The sequence below is a fragment of the Hypanus sabinus genome, chromosome 8 (assembly GCF_030144855.1).
Source record: "Hypanus sabinus isolate sHypSab1 chromosome 8, sHypSab1.hap1, whole genome shotgun sequence".
Classification (NCBI taxonomy): Eukaryota; Metazoa; Chordata; class Chondrichthyes; order Myliobatiformes; family Dasyatidae; genus Hypanus; species Hypanus sabinus.
In genome coordinates, this window is record NC_082713.1 from 136,138,747 (window position 1) to 136,156,235 (window position 17,489).

The 17,489-nt window shown below is 37.3% G+C and overlaps 1 protein-coding gene across 9 annotated transcripts in view; it reads left to right on the forward strand.

Annotated features, from left to right (window-relative positions):
• cadps2 (Ca++-dependent secretion activator 2) overlaps positions 1 to 17,489 on the forward strand; it is a 676,394-nt gene that overhangs the window by 515,721 nt on the left and 143,184 nt on the right. For all 9 annotated transcript variants that reach the window (XM_059977930.1, XM_059977932.1, XM_059977934.1 and 6 more), the window contains 2 exons: positions 5,131 to 5,194; positions 9,217 to 9,340. In XM_059977930.1, the coding sequence (XP_059833913.1) occupies positions 5,131 to 5,194; positions 9,217 to 9,340 (188 nt within the window). The remainder of the gene's footprint in view (positions 1 to 5,130; positions 5,195 to 9,216; positions 9,341 to 17,489) is intronic.

Genomic DNA, 17,489 nt, shown 5'->3' on the forward strand with positions numbered 1-17,489 from the left:
CTGGTTGCATCACTGCCCAGTATGGAGGTTACAATGCATAGAATTGTAAAAAGCTGTGGCATATGTCAGTGATAATTAATCTAATTCCTTACATTTCTACTGAAAAAGTATGTATCTATCTATTGTCACTCTGTTCATCTCTGATTAGCTTGTAACCCTAGAGATGAGAGCAGAATATTAGCGTACAAGCATTTAATACAGTCATATAAATTACTTCATTAAGTATTTTAACGAATGCTTTTAGTGTATATATTAAAGTAACAGCCAAAGTCATTTCATGTAAATACTATTTTTACAAAGCCACATAGCACGGGAGAATGATAAGCTTAATAGTGTACTGTTAAATTGACAAGCCTCTCTTCCAGCACTTACCCTGGCAATTAAGCCAACACTAGACTCTCTGTCCAATTTAAAATAATGACAGTCTCTGCAATCGTTACAAGTAAAAGAGTTAGTGTGAATTGGAGAGGATTGAATGTTGTGTGCTTCTCAATTTCTGCTCATTTGATTGCAATTCAGTAATCTTTAGAAAATGAGCTTCAGTTTGGGGCCCTCTTTAAATTCAACATTTTGTGTCAAATGAATGGATTTTTGCTATTTCAATAAAATCACCAGCTACTGGCAGATTCAGTCTAAATGCCTTGCGTTGTACTGACTGTATTCCTCAGTAACCTGGCAGCAGGCTGTGAGACAAGCACAAATGGAACTTATCTGCATCACTCACTCTTTGTACTTTTAAATTAATGGATCAGATTTTGCTGACTATCATCTGCCATTCTAATAGGAAACGAAGATGTCAGGAATTGCAGATAAATTCTGAAGGCCAAGTCAGTCAGTTTTCTCTGTCACTTTTTTTGCTTCAACAGTCTTGCTGGGATTCCCCAATTTTAAGCCAAAGAACCTTAGGTCCCACACCACCCATTTAGGAGAAGTTATTCCACTTCAACCAATCAGGATCCTGAACCAACGTAGATAACGTCACTCACCTCAGCACTAAACTGATTTCATAACCTACGGATTCTCTTTGAAGGACTCTACAGCTCATTTTCTCAGCGTTATTTCTTTATTTATTTGATTGATTGTTTTTGTACTTGTGCAGTTTGTTTTTTGCACATTGGTTGCTTGTCAGTCTTTGTGTGTAGTTTTATCATAGTTCTTTGTTCCTGTGAATGCCTTCAAGAAAAAATTAATCTCAAGGCAGTATTTGGTTACGTCTATACTTTGCTAATAAATTTACTTTCAACTTTGAAGGAATTGCCTCTCAGATTATCTGCCTCTAGTAGAGTCTGAATCCCCATTGATTTCAGTGCCAATTGTAGAGTAAAGATTAACAAGGCAAAGGAGAGTATTTTTCCTTTTAAAGATAAATTTGTTTTGTCATAATATATATAATATTCGGTTAATTTTGATCTTTAAAATTTTAATTATTTTTATTTTTTTCAACTTTTTAAAATTCAAAATGTTCCTAATGAGAAACATGTTTAAAAATTAGCAAAATTAACAACAACTTCAATAGCCAATAAAGGCATCACCCTAAACCCCAGCCTTGCCAGCTGTTAGGAGTGGAGCCTCTGTACTGGGATATCTAAGGTCATTCTGGGATAGAAAGGCTGTCTGCAGCTGGGAATGTTAACTGTGGCCATTGGAGGCATGGTAGATTAGCAAGAGTTTTTAAAAAATGAATTCACTCTCACTGCCTCACTAGTTTTTAGAAAAATATTCTGAAGAGGGATTAATTTTTAACTGGCTGTTCTAAACCAAGAGAGAGAAACTGAATAAATGCAATTAGACAATTGATCCTTTCTCATTCAGGAATGTTGCAATTGTACAATACACGTCCAGCAATGTAATGAGGCCAATGCAGTCAATCCATACCAAACATATGGAAAATTAAAATCTGGTATATTTCCCTACAGTCCACAAAGACAGTCAATGTCCATTCTAAGAGACAGCAATGATCATAAGGTCACCAGAGTCCATCTGTGTGTACTCAGAATGTGTAAGTGTGTGTAAAGTCAGTGTATTAAAAGCTGGCCTCCAATTATCAGAGATTAATACATTCATACAACATGGAAATAGACCCTGTGGCCTACCCTGTCCAGGCTGACTATTAAAGTACTCATCAATACCATTTTCTTGGTCCATGGCCTTCAGGTTTTGGGCTTCCTTGCCAATAGGACAATACCTCATCTTGACCTTGTAGTAGCTGGTGTGTCACACAGAAATGACACACAGGTACATTCTAATGGAAACTTGCTAACCTAAATTCCAAGGGATACTGAGAGCAACATCCTCCACAAACTTGCCCAGTTCTCTTCTAAATATTTACTGTGATTCTGCATCTCTACACAAGCAGTCTGTCAAAGTGAGAGCTGTCATGTAAGCCAATAATCCTTAAGTCATAGAAGAAGTTCCCAACCTCTGCTCGAAGAGTTAGAGTTTAAGTCATTCAATTTTGTCCAGCAAAATGTACATCCATAGATTTTGGAATCTTTGTCATAGTCACTCGTGATCTGCAAGTTGCAGACTAGCCTTCACATTGGCAGAGAATGATCAGGGAAGTTGTCACTTTAAGGAAAGATTACAATGCAGGGTCCCTTTACAAATAAATGAGAAGCTGAAACAAAATCTGTAATAGTTTATCAAGTATAATACTGCTGATGTTTGAAATCTGAAGTACAAGCAGAAAGTGCTGGAAAGCATATGTAGAGAAGGAAACATATGTTTCTTGCATGTAAACTTGTTAGAGATTTAATATTTTATAAGCAAGTTAAAAGGTAGAAGGGGCAGGAGATGAAGAGAAGGTGGTGGGGTATTGGAGTCAAGGAAAACCAAGAGAAAACTCTATGGTAGAGATGTAGGAGAGTGTAGTTACTGGAACCTGGTGCAACAAACAATCTGCTGGAGAAACACAGTAGGTCAAGTAGCATATGTAGAAGGAAAGGAATTGGCAACACTTCAGGTCAAAATGCTGCCACAGAAAGAACTATGATACATTTAAAGTTAGTCACTATTTAATAGCAGTCTTTATATAGTGCCAGTCATCTTGTCAGAGTTTTCCTTATTTCAACAAATCCCTCACAACCAATGCATGTCTTGAAAGGACATAGTTTGCTTATGGGTGAAATACACCGAATTATTTTAATATTTGCAGTATCAATTTGCAAAAGTGATAAAATGCTGAGGTCAGGAGAAACTCAAGAAATGTTGGGAAATCAGTGGATGAAATGAAAAGCAACTGAACTATACCAAACACTGACATTATTTGTGTGATCAAGAATTAATCTCGTTCCGAAAATAAGCTGTGCTGTTTGCATAATCGTCAGGTGTTGAACAACTTCCAGAACATCCACATTTGGGATCTCCTTTATTTGCCATAGGAAAGGTATTCCCTGGGATTTGTGGCTTTCTGTCTGACATTGTATCTCCCCTGGGCCCAAGACAGCAAATAATGGGCTAAACAAAACACAGATTATGTCTATCTGAAAAGCAAAACCAAACTGGAGGAAAGGAACCAACAGTAAAACTTGTTGCTTGATATATGAAGAAAGATTAACCAGAGCTGGATGGAGGATGTTGATTAAGGTTATTTTACTAATGGGCTCATACTCCAAGGGTTGCTATTAAAGCACAAGTAATCATTGGTGTATACTTGATTGAATTACTGAGTCCTTATTATAGAAGTAGACGCTTCAATATCAGTTTTGGCAGAGTAATTTTTCTTGACATATATTTAATTGATTCTGACATACAGTAAATTGCAGGTTTATGTACATATTTTTTTGAATATATACTGATTTGTTTTTATTATTTTCTACCCATGGACGTGCACAACATTTTTATAAAGCCAAAATCTAGTGCACTGAGTTTTATCTGTTCTATTATATCTTTCCATCAATCAATTAAGTAGCAACAAATGAAGTGTACAAAACTGCATTCTTCATAGGCAGGTTCTTTCTACACAGCTTGCAATGGAAGTCTTCATTACAATATGAGAAATAATCGTATAAATCACATGAAGATGTATCAATAGTTGTGGTTTGTAATATGAATAAAAACCATGTTATTGATGTCAGAAAAGCATCAATTTTCTTGTCTACATATGCAAATATTTTCAGTTCAAATGATGAAGCTTAACATTGCAGGGAACTATATCTTTTAGACACTGTAATTGACTGGGTTGCTATAATGTTAAACATATCCATCTGCAAATATTCATTGAAAATACACTTTAAATGAAATAATCCTCACCATTCAATTCCCATCTTATCTGCATATTGTATTTTTGTTATATTTAACAAATGTTTTCAATTTATCCGACCAACCTGAATTTGCTAGCAAATTCATGTGGTGTTCATGCTCCGAATGTACATATATTATATATTTTTTAATTACCTCTGTAAATTCATCTGATACATATAACCACAATAGTTGTTTGGTTATTCATTATGTGCACTAAAGGCCGATTGATCCAAAGGCATTAAATACTGATGTATAGTTGCAACAGGGAGCCAGGAGTGAGAACACGTGTCACAAATAGGAATACAATACTGTAGTGTTTCCTGGAAGGGCTACTGATTTTTGTCTACAAGACAAACAGGTTCGACACTTCATGTTTAGAAATAAATCTGATATGTGAAGGTTCCCAGTAAAACAAGGATATAGTCTAATGGCTGTGAGTGAAAATTTGAATACAAAAAAAAACGTTGTAGCAGAGCTTCAAAGAGATCTCATAGCTCTAATCAATCATTGAACTGCATGATCTTATACAACTTAATCTTCCAATTTGTGAATTATTTTTAGATCCACGTTTCCATTCTGTCTCCTGGGATGCTGAGATGTCATCCTTAACTATTTTAACAATTTCTTAACTATCTTTAAAGTACATCTTATAGACTTTAATTGTCATTGATTTGATTTTTCAAAGTAAAAAACCTTTTCTGGTGCACACATACAAATATAAATTTAATGTAATTTATCTTAATCAAGTACAATCTGTTCCTTGGTGATTCAGTACTGGTGTAGCCCATTACATGGAAGTTTTGTTAAAAGCCATGTTTAAGTCTGACCAGACCTTTGTTATTATGGCTTTTTAACGTTATTCATCACAATCTTCTGTTGCTCTTCTAGATACTGCTTCCCTTTTGGAAGACCAGAAGGTGCACTCAAAGCCACTCTCTCATTGCTTGAAAGGGTAAGTGCAATGAAATACATCAATTCTTGGCTTCTTTTACATGCTTTTTATTGCATACCTACCCCCACAAAAACTAGTTCAAAAATAATTGTACCACCTAGATCAGTTTAAACAGCTTGGTAGCAATAGGATAGAGTTGTTTGCAATACATGTGAATGATTTGGATGTGGATGTAGAAGGCAAGGTCAGTAAGTTCATAGATGACACAAAGTTTGGTGGAGTAGTTGACAGCCTGCAGGGTAGTGTAAGGCTACAGTGTGATATTAATGTGCTTCTAAAAACCTCTGAGAAATGAAGATGGAGTTTAATCCTGATAGATGTGAAGTGATGTGTTTTGGGTATACTAATGAGGCTAGGATATATGTATGAACGGTAAAGTATGAGGAAATATTGAGGAAAATATGGACCCACATGTCCTGGAGGACATAAATTTACCAAGAGTAAGAGATTAAAAAGGGATCTGAGCGAGACTTTGTACATCCAGAGTACGTGGAATGCTTGTCCTGAGAGAGTGTGGAAGCTGAGTTGCTCTCAACATTTAAGAAGTGCAGGCACAATGGATAGCAGATACTGGAACCTGGAGCAAAAACGACACTGCTGAGAAAACTCAGCAGATAAAGATGAACTGTGGAGGGAAAAGGATGCTTGATTTGTTGATTAAGGCCCTGCTTCAGTACTGAATCATCTAGCATCGAAGTCTGCAGGCAAAGTGCAGAAAGAATGGATTTCTACTGATCAATGTGGACGTGGCGAGCCAGATGGCCCGGTTTTTTTTCTGTCTGTATAACTCTGTGAAACTATAATTGGTGTTCCAGAATGCTCAAGGTTGTCATTTGTGGAAGATATTTCGTTAGTGGCTGACCAGATACTTTCTAAGAGTTGAGCACCTTAAAGAATATCTTCATCTGTCTATTGGTTGTGCGAAATGAGACCAAGTTGTACTTCAGCTAAATGTGAAAATTCCCGATTTACTTTTATTCCAGTTAATATTTGCTTTGTTAGCTCATGCTAAGTTTGTGCCAGAATGTGTGGCAATGTTTGAAAGTGTTGCCACACCCAGTTGCAGTTGTGTTCGTTGATAATGCAAACAATGCTTTTTGCAACATATTTCAATGTGCATTTCATAAATAAACAAATCTGAATCTGAAAAGTCTCTTCTTTTAGTACAATGATTGTATCTTTGAGCACAATAAATTGGATTAACATTTTTCAGAGTTCTTACCCTCTTACACTTAAATACCTGGGTTATCCAGACCAACAGTACAGTGTTCACTATTAACAAATGGTGGAACTCAGCTGGTAGTGTTAGAGAAACACACATGGAAATTGGCCCCTTTGTGTCTTTTTTTTTGTTGATTGCACATAAAATGATGTTTTGAAATGTTTGTGCCTATTTCATGTTGGAAACCCACCCAGCTGGAAAACAGACAAGGAGCGCATAGGCTTTGTATCCCATCTGTGCTTCCTGCATGTGATGATGTCACCAATATAAATGGCTTATCTTGACAGAAACTGGATCAAATGGTGATGATTTTTACCTTCATAAATAACTCCAGAAAATGCAGTTTGCATCTTCCTGAAAGTAGAGCCATGAGTTCTATTTTCCTGAGGAACATTTTCAAAATTCTTCCCTTGAAACTTTCGCTGGAAGGGGAAAGGTTGAGCCAAAATTCCTATAGAAGTTGAAGCTTTTGTGGACTGATATGTAAAATTACATCACTCTATTTGTGAAACTGATCCTGCCACTGACTATGAGGGCTTGAGACTTGGGGAACCTTTCCTGCATCATCAAATCCTGTTCTTCATGGCTTCTACAGAGAGATAAGCCAAAGTTTTAATCCATATCCCATCCATCACTCTGCCATCTATAATAGGTTCCCATCATGAAATACATTTTTCCCAGCACCCCCCAACCTCTCTCCACTTCCTGTATTTACTTGTCCACTCATCCCTACCCTCTGATTTTCCTCCTGGCACTTATTCCTGCAAGTGGGACCAATGCTACATCTGACCATTCACCTCCTCCCTCACCTCTAATTTCTTCTAGATGAGGCTCACTTGTGAGTCTGTCTGGGTGAACTACTGCATCCAGTACTCTCAGTGTGGCCTTCTGTGCATCACTGACATCCGGCGTAGGTTGGGGGACCACCGCTTTGCTGGGCAGCTTTGCTCCTTCCGCCACAAAAGGTGGGATTTCGCTCTGGCTGTACATTTCAATTCCACTTCCATTCTCACTTGTCTGGCTATGGCCTCTTCCTCCTGCCACCGTGAGACCATCTTCAGGATGGAGGAGTACCACCTCATGTTCTGATTGGGTAGCCTTCCAAACTGATGGTATCAAGGTCAATTTCTCTAACCTGGTCATTTCTTTCAACTCCCCCATTTATCTTTTTCAATTCCCTATTCTGGCTCCCCTTCTTATCTGCCCATCACCTCCTTCAGACAGCCCTCCTTCTTTCCTTTGTCCCGTGGCTGACTGTCCTCTACTATTAGAATCCTTCTTTTTCAGCCCTTTACCTCTTCCACCTAACATCTCCCAGCTTCTTACTTCATCCCCCCACCCCCCACCACCCAGTCATCTTTCCTTTAACCCGTTTTCAACCATCTCCTGCCAGCTAGCACTCCTCTCTCACCCTTCATCCCTTACCTGCTTAGTCCGGCATCTTTCCTCTGTCTTTCCAGTCCTGATTAAGAGTCTCAGCCTGAAACGCCAGCCCTTTATTCCTCTCCATTGACGCTGTCTCACCTGCTGAGTTCCTCCAGCATTTTTGCGTGGGTTGCTCTGGATTTCCAGGATCTCTAATATTTATTAACTGCCTTTTTCTCAAGTAACTACACCAATGAAATGCCCTGGATTTAATACCCCTGAGAGGAATTAATTCATCATGATGACTATTTCTTTAAGCAACAATGCCTCAGTTTTTGTCTTCCAATTTTAGATTAGTGCTATTTGGATTAGACACCTATTTGAAATACAATAAAATGACAACAATTTTAAAACTGTGTTTAGTCCTGGTTCTAGCTTATTTGGGATACTGACTTTACTTTTGATTCTCAGATTTCAATGAGAATGTGCGCCTTCAGTTTTTTGGTTAATCCCTGAATTTAAGCAACTAAAGGACAAATTATGAGTGAGAAAGAATATGAGGGAAGAATTTATGTTTATGATTTGTGCAAGATTCAAGGACAAGTGATCATTATTTGTGAATGATTACTTCACAAACATTCACAAAGAATAAAATAAAGACTTAGTAAACAGAAATAGGAATTGTAGGTTGGAAATTTTTGGTTACAAATACAAATCTAGGGAAAAGATTGAAAGCATGACTGGGGATCATGAAGCCTTCATGCCTTTAAGGAATAAAGAAGATTTGAGTCAACAAATGGGAGTTGCTATTATTGTAAAAGTAGCAAATGAATATTGCAGATGGTGAGCTGGATTGACTAGATGTCTTGCCTATAAGCCTGCAAACAAAAACATTAAGAACTGAATCTATCTTATGTCCATAAGACCATAAGACATAGGAGCAGAATTAGGCCATTCAGCCAATCGAGTCTGCTCTGCCATTCCATTATGGCTGATCCTGGATCCCACTGAACCCCATACACTTGCCTTGTTGCCATATCCTTTGATGCCCTGACCGATCAGCTAACAATCAACTTCCACCTTAAGTATACACGCAGACTTGGCCTCTACTACAGTCTCTGGCTAAAAGAATTCCTCCTTACCTATGTTCTAAAGGGTCGTCCCTCAATTTTTAATCTGTGCCCTCTAGTTCTAGATATCTCCACCACGGGAAACCTGTTCTCCACATCCACGCTATTTAGTCCTTTCAACATTAGGTAGGTTTCAATGAGATCCCCATGCATTCTTCTAAATTCCAGTGAGTACAGGCCCAAAGCTGCCAAACGCTCCTTATATGTTAACCCCTTCATTCACAGAATCATCCTCATATAATGTCAATAAACTTGTGAGTTCAAGTTATTAATTTTTATCGGAATTATTGTTTCCTTTGACAAAGGTACTAATGAAAGATATAGCCACCCCAGTGCCACCTGAAGATGTCAAGAAAGTGGTGCGGAAGTGTCTGGAGAAAGCTGCCTTGATCAATTACTCTCACCTTTCGGAATATGCCAAAATAGAAGGTTGGTTCTTCTAATATAACCATCTGTGTAGATGAGAGAGACAACTGGGTCCATTAAATAAACACTTTGTGACAGATCTTTTCTCCCATTGAGCAAACCTTCTGCAAATGCAAATGTCTCATTAAAATCTCAACTGGTGAACTGCAGTGTCTTTTTCTATTCATGGCTTTAATCTGCCTCACAGCATTTCCTTCTAGTGCTGAAAACCTTTCACCAGGGCTTTTCACTTTTCCAGTCTCTTGTGAAACCTTGCTAAATAAATTGTTTAATTATTTTTGCATGGTCTTAACTTGTGGTCTCCTTTTAATCATAAACTAATTTACATTCTCTCCTTTATATTCCCTTTTTGCCACTTCAAGCAGCTAATGGAAAGGAACCAGGTAAATGGATGCATGCGTCAATAGATGATTGTTCCTCTTAAACAAATTCATTCAATCAATATCTCGCCAATGTTTCTCCCAGATTATAGTTCAGCAAGTCTTTTTTTAACTTCTTTAGGATTATTATTAATACCTTGATGCATCAATCATTGTGGACATTATCCACCTTGCAAAGTGCCTTTTCCAAAAGCTCCCTTATGGAAAGTGCTGCAGGGCTATTAAATCAAAATCTTGATATTTTGAAAGTTTTTCCCCCAGGCAGTTAATCTGATCAATTATTCTAGTTAGCCTTCCTACCCTCTCCTTTGTCACTGCAATGCACCGTAAACACTATAAATCACATTTTATGTTGTTGTTTACATTATAAATACATGCTGGTATTTATGTGATTATGCATATTTTATTTCATTTTAACCTGTAACTAATTATTTTATAAATCTTTATTCTTTATAATTACTGAATGCTGTTGTTTTTGTTGCATGTTGACCCAACACACTGCAGCACATTCCTGATATCACTAAATGTATATGGTAAATAAAGCTGATCCTTCATACTTGATCCTTGATGTACCCTGAAGTAGACGGCAGGGTGTTTCAGGAAAGTATTATCTGCCTCTTGTAGTGCTGCCGGCACTTGGGATCTCCCTACAAACTCACCTGGATGCTGCAGCTCTGAACTTTCCAGCACCTCACTTGCAATTAGCCCAACCGTTCTCCAACTCTATATGCCCCACGGCCAACCGGCAACAGATTGCAAAACTGTGGCAGTTCCCTGACACCTGCCCTTGGCAATGCACTCATTAAACTTGTGCAAGATTATACCTAGCGAAATTTGTTCTTCTCCGTCAGCGGTATCGGTAGACCGGGATAGTGATAATGGTAATAAATTAGTGGTAAAATGCTTTAAATATTTTATTGGTTTTGCAGTTAACTTTTTATGGATTAGTGTTTTATTTTAATATTCTTTATTTAATAGTAAATAGTAACTTACATATTTTAAGGAAATATGATTTACAATTACTGAATAAATTTGCTTAAGATATCTATGCAAATAAAATACAGCAATTTATTTGAAACTTACCCACTGCCGTCACAAATATCCTTTTCATTGAATGGATTGAAGTTACCAACTAAGGGACTTTTTTCATTTTATATTTTTTTTGCTCAGCATAGCAAAACTTTCAATTTCCAGATACATTTAGGAGATATTTTGATAGGCACATGAGTGTGTGGAAAATAGAGGGATATGGACATTGTGCAGGCAGAAGTGGTTAGTTTAGTTGGCCATTTGATTACTACTTTAATTGGATCAGCACAACATTAAGGACTGAAGAGCTTGTTCCTGTGTGTTCTATGAGCCAAGTTGAACCCAGTGCAAGTTCAAATGTGCAGGTTTATTGGGAAGCTGCAGCAAATTGGTTCTCCATCATTGCACTCAGCATTGTAGTAGAGAGGAAAAATAGCTTGCAAGCACCAGGCTGCCTCTGCCAGTTATAGACGTAAACTTGTGTAGTTCCAAATAAAATTGTAAACGTTTGTTTCAGGGATTCCAGAGCATCACTGGCATATCTGGAAGGTAAAATTGAATTGGCAGGCTATGAAAAAAAACATACAAAAAAGCAAGTTTCCTCACAATATATGGAAGCTTATAGTATTGAGAAGGAACTGCAGATTTTGTGATGAATAGATGTTGAGGTGTTTTTTTAACCAAAGCTTCCAGTTGCATAGCAATGAGGAGCAGGTCTGTCTGGGCCCTTATTGAAGGATTGATACTGTTCCTAATATTAGCATGAAGGTTGGTGTTGAAATTAAAGCATATCTTTATAATTCATTGGTAAACAGGATGTTCTGAGGAGACGTATAATTGAGCAAAATCTACTGAGATTTAACAGTTGGGCGTATTAACAACATCTCATGAGATGTACAGGGTGAAACACACTGGGTCTAAATATAGTAAACGTGAATCTACAATGAAAAATAAATTGTTGAATAATGTGGTATACGAAAATGACTTGGGTGTGCTAATTGGCTAAAGCCAAAAATGTTATCAAATGATGTTAATTATTAGAGCTTCACTATATTAATGAGTGTTAGCTCACACTTTGATCCATTAGTGAGATTAAACTCATAAATTTAATTTCCTTTCAATAGCTCGCTACTTAACAGGTTTGTGCAATGTTACTTTGCTCACTCCTTCAGCTCCCTCATTATCCAGCTTATTTTAAAAAGGTTCATTTAACATTTTCCACAGAGGAATTCAATGCAATTAAAGGGATTTAAAACATGGAAATCCTTTTTTTTCCCTGTGTTTATTACAATGTACAAAATATACAGAGAAACAGGCATTAGTTAAAATAAAAAGATTTTAGAGTAATGCGTTGTGAGAGGAAAACTGAGAGAAGGCAGCAAGTCAAAAAGTCAATTTAAAAATGTTAAATTACAAGGCACAAGGCCAGTATAAACCTGGATATTACTCCTGAAAATTTGGATTAAGGGATAGTTTGAAATAAATTATCAAGATTTGGATTGGGGCTGATAGAATAAATTGACAGAAGTAGGTATCGCAGATTAGAGATTATAGGCCTGTAGCATAAACATTGAAACCAGGGCAGGTTCAAAACATTTCTATTTGCCAAAGAAGGTTAAAAAAAAATTCAAATTCTCACTTGAAACAACAATTGGCGCTATAGTAATTGCTAGGTTTGAACTTGAGATTGTTGGGTTTCTGTTTATGAAAGTTACGAAGGATTATGAGGTATAATCATTTTTAAGGAGTTAGGTCACAGTTTGGCCATGATCTCTGAGTGGCAGAACTGGCTTGATGCGCTTTATGGCATACTGCCATTTGCATGTACCTATAATGCACATTATGTTAGTGATGTGAGGGGGCTTGCCACGGAAGCGCTAAAACTAATATTATTTTAGCATTGCTTTACTCGCCAAACTTTGAACTGCATTAAAAACAATGTCTGAAGTGACAGGGCTGATGTGCTTTAACTTTGTTAACAGGGAACTGAGGAATTTCTAGTTGTAAAACACTACGGAAGTCTAGGCCAACAAGGGCAGGAGCTTTAGTGGGGGATCCTTCTTGGGGGCACTAAATTCAGGCCTCTTTATTATGAGGTATGGCTCCCAAAGTACATGCTGTTCAAAGTTAAGTCATACAGTCTTCTTTGGCTGTCCATCGATTTTCGATGATGACTGAGGCCTGGGTAAGGTTGTATGAAAGACCTGCAGTTGCCCATGCTGCAAGGCTCCCCTCTCCACACCACCAATGTTGTCCAAGGGAAGGGCATTAAGACCCATACAACTTGGCACCGGTGTCATCACAGAGCAATGCGTGGTTAAATGCCTTGCTCAAGGACATAACACACTGCCTCCGCTAAGGCTTGAACTACAACCTTCAGATCACTAGACCGACACCATATCCACTTGGCCACGCGCCACACAAGTCGTACAGTAAAATTAGGTTGATCTACAATTTGATTTTATAAAGATTCATTAAACAATGACTCTTGTTTGAAGTCTGGTGATAATTTTCATATGACATTGTAGCCATGAGTGAAAACAAAGGCTTTACAGTTATACATTGCTGAGATAGTATTTTATAGTAGAAAATATATTCTCTTTTGGGCTTGGGTTTCATTGAAAACATTGAAAGTGCACTGAATTTACATAATATGCTACCTATCATGAGACCGAGATTCTGGAACCACACTTTAATGCATAATCAATTTTAATGCATCATCCGCACTTCCCAAACTGAAAGAACATGTCTCAGTTGCTGCTGCTAGTAATTCAGTGCAAAGGTCCATTTAAAGTTCCTCGGGTGGCACAACGTCACCGGCAGTAAGTCGTTACCTCACTGTGCCAGAGTGAAGGGTTCGATCTGACCTGAGCACTCTGCACTTCCTCCCTGCGACAGGTCAGTTTCTTCCTCGTGCTCTGGTTTCCTCCCAGATCTCAAATACATGCAAATTGGTTGATTAATTGGGCACTGTAAATTGACCCTAGTGTGTAGGTGAGTATGAGAGATTTTTTGGGGTGGGGGGGTGGAGTGGAAACGTAGATGGTAAAACAAAATGGGATTGATGTAAATGTGTGTGTGATGGTCAGCATGGAATCAACAGGCCAAAGTGCCAATTTCTGCTCTGTAACTCCAAGGACTTTATATGAGTAACCCAATAGACTACCAGTCAGAAGCAAGTCAGGTCAATGTCATTGAACAACTGTTTGAATTTATTCTTACAAAACAAAGAAGTAAAAAACCCAATTGCCTGACCTTTGGATGTGAAGCTAAATTTTCTAGTGTATATTTATTCTGTTTACTTTCAATATCATTTCATCCTTTTGATCCAAACCTAACAAAGTTTGTTCTTCCTTTAATATTTATTTCTGCCCACCTTTCAGGTTGCTTTTCAGCTTTCAGCTACCCCACAAGGAATGGGCATTTGATCATTTTCTAGGCTTTTACCCAGTGCCATTGATAGTTGCCTGTTGTGTTACTTGTGATGGGACCTGATTTCTAATCCAGACTCAAAATTTCCAAATTATTAACTCACCACATCGAAAGCCCTAGGAGTGTAAATATAATATGTTAGCTCCAGTTCATCAGAACTTATCACTCACAACTTTTTAAGTGTAACTGTTTCTTCATCACATATAGAATAAGCAATTTACCTCTGAGCTGATTTTCCACTTTTGTTTCCAAACCATGACCAGCTGCAAGTTGAAGGACATAATTGCCTGGACATTTTACCACCCTCTAAACATCAAAATTCATTTGTGCTTGGGGAGATTTCAGTGGCAGGGTTGTTAGATAAGGTACTGGAAATAAGTTCTTAAGAGGAGTACTTTGCCAGTGATTTAGATGATCATTGCAAGGTTCCCAATTTGTAAATGTGGTGTGAAGACTGCTTTCACCGAGAGTACCCACAAGACAAATCCTCACACAATGATCCAAAAAGAGTGTTGCATGGGAAGTTACATCAGATATTAAATATTCAAAATGATGCAAAATAACTCAAATGTAAAAATCTGTTTTCAATTGCACGGTGATGAAAATAGTAGTGTTTATGCAATCACATTTCCAGGCAAATATAACTTTGTTCTTTTTGACTTGAAATTAGATACGCTAGAGATCAAAACCTCTTACTCCACTATTCCCTTTGTCACAGTATGAGTCAAAATTTTAAGTAAACTTTAAAAAGTATTCTTCGAAGACTATTCCAAAATAACACAGCTAATTTAAAATGGCAATTAAAACTAACTTGTTATGGAGTCCAAGTGTTGTAATCCAGGGGCTGTCAGGGAGAATTTCTGAAGCACATCATTGTTCAATAGTGACGTGCCCAATCAATATTCCACAGATGTTATAAAATCTATGAGGGTGAAATGCAAAACGCTGTAAGGTATGTGCATACTCCTTTTTGTGTTGTGAATTGGATGATTTATATAACGCTCCCCCATTGACAGCCCCCTCAAATATGTCAATCAGGCAGTGGCGGTATTGAACCCACACTGCAGTCTTTTAGACTGTATTGAGAAATACTGAAAAGTATTGTTATCTTTGTACTTACTCCAAGGTTGATCATTTGCATCAACCACTTGAGTCTCACTCTCTCCAGTTTTATCATTTCAACTGCATCTTTTGAGTGGTGCTGTGGCCTTGTTATGTGGTCTAGCTGGCCTGTTGTTCTGTACCGGTCATCCATTTGCACATATAAGTGCTTTTTTTTATTATTTTGTCCATGCTTGTTTCTGAAGTATTCACAATAAATTGAACAGCTATGTTGAGACTCACATTTCCATTAATATAGTTGTTCAAAGTGCCCTTTTACCAACACTCCATTATATTGCCTGTGCTGTTAATTGAACTGCTGTGAATGCCTGGAGCCAGTGGCCTTAGTGCGGTTCAGAAGAGTACATTCTTTTAAGATATTGTGTGTTTCCGCCTCATTGCTTTCCTTTGCATCAGCCTCTTCATTATTCTATTACATGGTTATGGTTTGTTCTCTCTCCCTTGTTCTTTTTTATATATATTAAAACCCCATCTTCCATGCCTGAATATCACAGTGCAGTCACCCAGGTCTAAGCGGCCTCCATGGCAGCTTCTGCCAGCCAAAAAGCAGACGAGCGCATCCGATCTGAGGCAAAGTGGCATTTCTAAACAAAACACAAGTACTGTACTCATTTCCGTTTGTCTCCAGCTGCCTTTGACATTGCAATTGATGCATAGTGTAGTTGATTTGTGTGGTTTCTGCACGTTGGAAATATGTTCATCTTGCCTCGTAATCTGTTTTGTAGCAGAAAAGTAATTTATTTTAGTAAGGCAAGTGCCAAGGCTAACCTCTCTCTTTCCTTAAACTTATTTAACCAATATCCCAAAGAAGTCTCTTCAAACATAATTGCTGTTTCAGAAGTAGTTTTGTTTCCTTGATGTCAACGAAGTTCAAACCAAAGAGGGCTCCACTATAGCAGTATTCCCATATAAGAGCAGTTGTTTGGGACTAAATGTTTTAAAAGTTAATGTTAACAAACTAGCAATAGACAAATATAATTGGGTTTTAAATCTTTTGCTAATGGTGATAAAATGAAGGTTAATGTTAGATTTATTGTGCTCTCATAAGAGCGTACCATGTGGGAACATAACATTAGTAATATCAGAACCAAGGTGCAGACTTACTTCATAACACGTGTTAATGGTTTCCATGTGTTTCTTTAACAGTGGGGTTGATGCACTACAAGTATTAATGGCTCTCAGTGATTTGGAATAGCTGTTTTGAGAGTCTGTGACCTAAAAATACCTTTATGAAGAGGTAGAAAGGCTATTAACTATAAGAAAAAAAAACTGAATTAGAAAGTAACACTTGCTCTGATAGGGACATAAAATTGTTAAGCATCTTACAGAATGAAGAGTATTGGATTAAGTAGTGATCAGACTGATTAAGAGCCAAAAGATGATTTTTTTTTTCTTGGTTGTAGTGAAAGCTAAACCAGTTTTCTACACTTTACTCATGTCAGCATCTCAAGAGCCAAATTCAGTCCATAAAAATGATTACAAATTCAGGTCTTTGCTGATCTGAGTGATTTATTGTCTGCATCAGGAATTAAATTGACAATTAGTTTTTGGAGTTTTTGAATTCAGTTTTTAGGTGGTTTGGCACAACAATGTGGACCAAAGGGCCTGTTTTTGTGCTGTACTGTTCTATCATCTATGATGATCAATAACATGCTTATTTTATGTTAAAACGACCTTCAGCTACATAGAGAGACCCTGTCATGGAAATTCTGGGCTTTGGTCAAATTGTGCTTCACATTAGGAAATATAAACCGTGATCTGCTGATCAATATGATTATGTTGTTGCATTAGGCTTAAGTATGAGTTAGCAACAAGCTCTAGTTGTAAAAGAAAGCATACTGAATCCCAGATTGAATCCATCATGTCAGGAGTAGAATCTTATAACACAAGTCCACTTTAGTCACCCTACTTTACAAAAATTGTGCATAAATCTCTTAGATAAATAGTAATTGCCACTAGAGAAGTGTTTGAAAGGTGCAAATTAAGGTGTAAAGTAATTGATAACAGTAGAGCAGGAACAATAAAGCATTAAATACATTAAAGCAGATTAGGTACATTGAAGTGTAGATTTTGAAAAAGCAAGCTATTAAAATAGAGAAGAGAAAGAAACACTTGAATGTAATATATTGCTTTTGTAGTCGTAGGGTTATTTTTAAATTTATTTAGCTGAATAGAGAGATAATAGCATT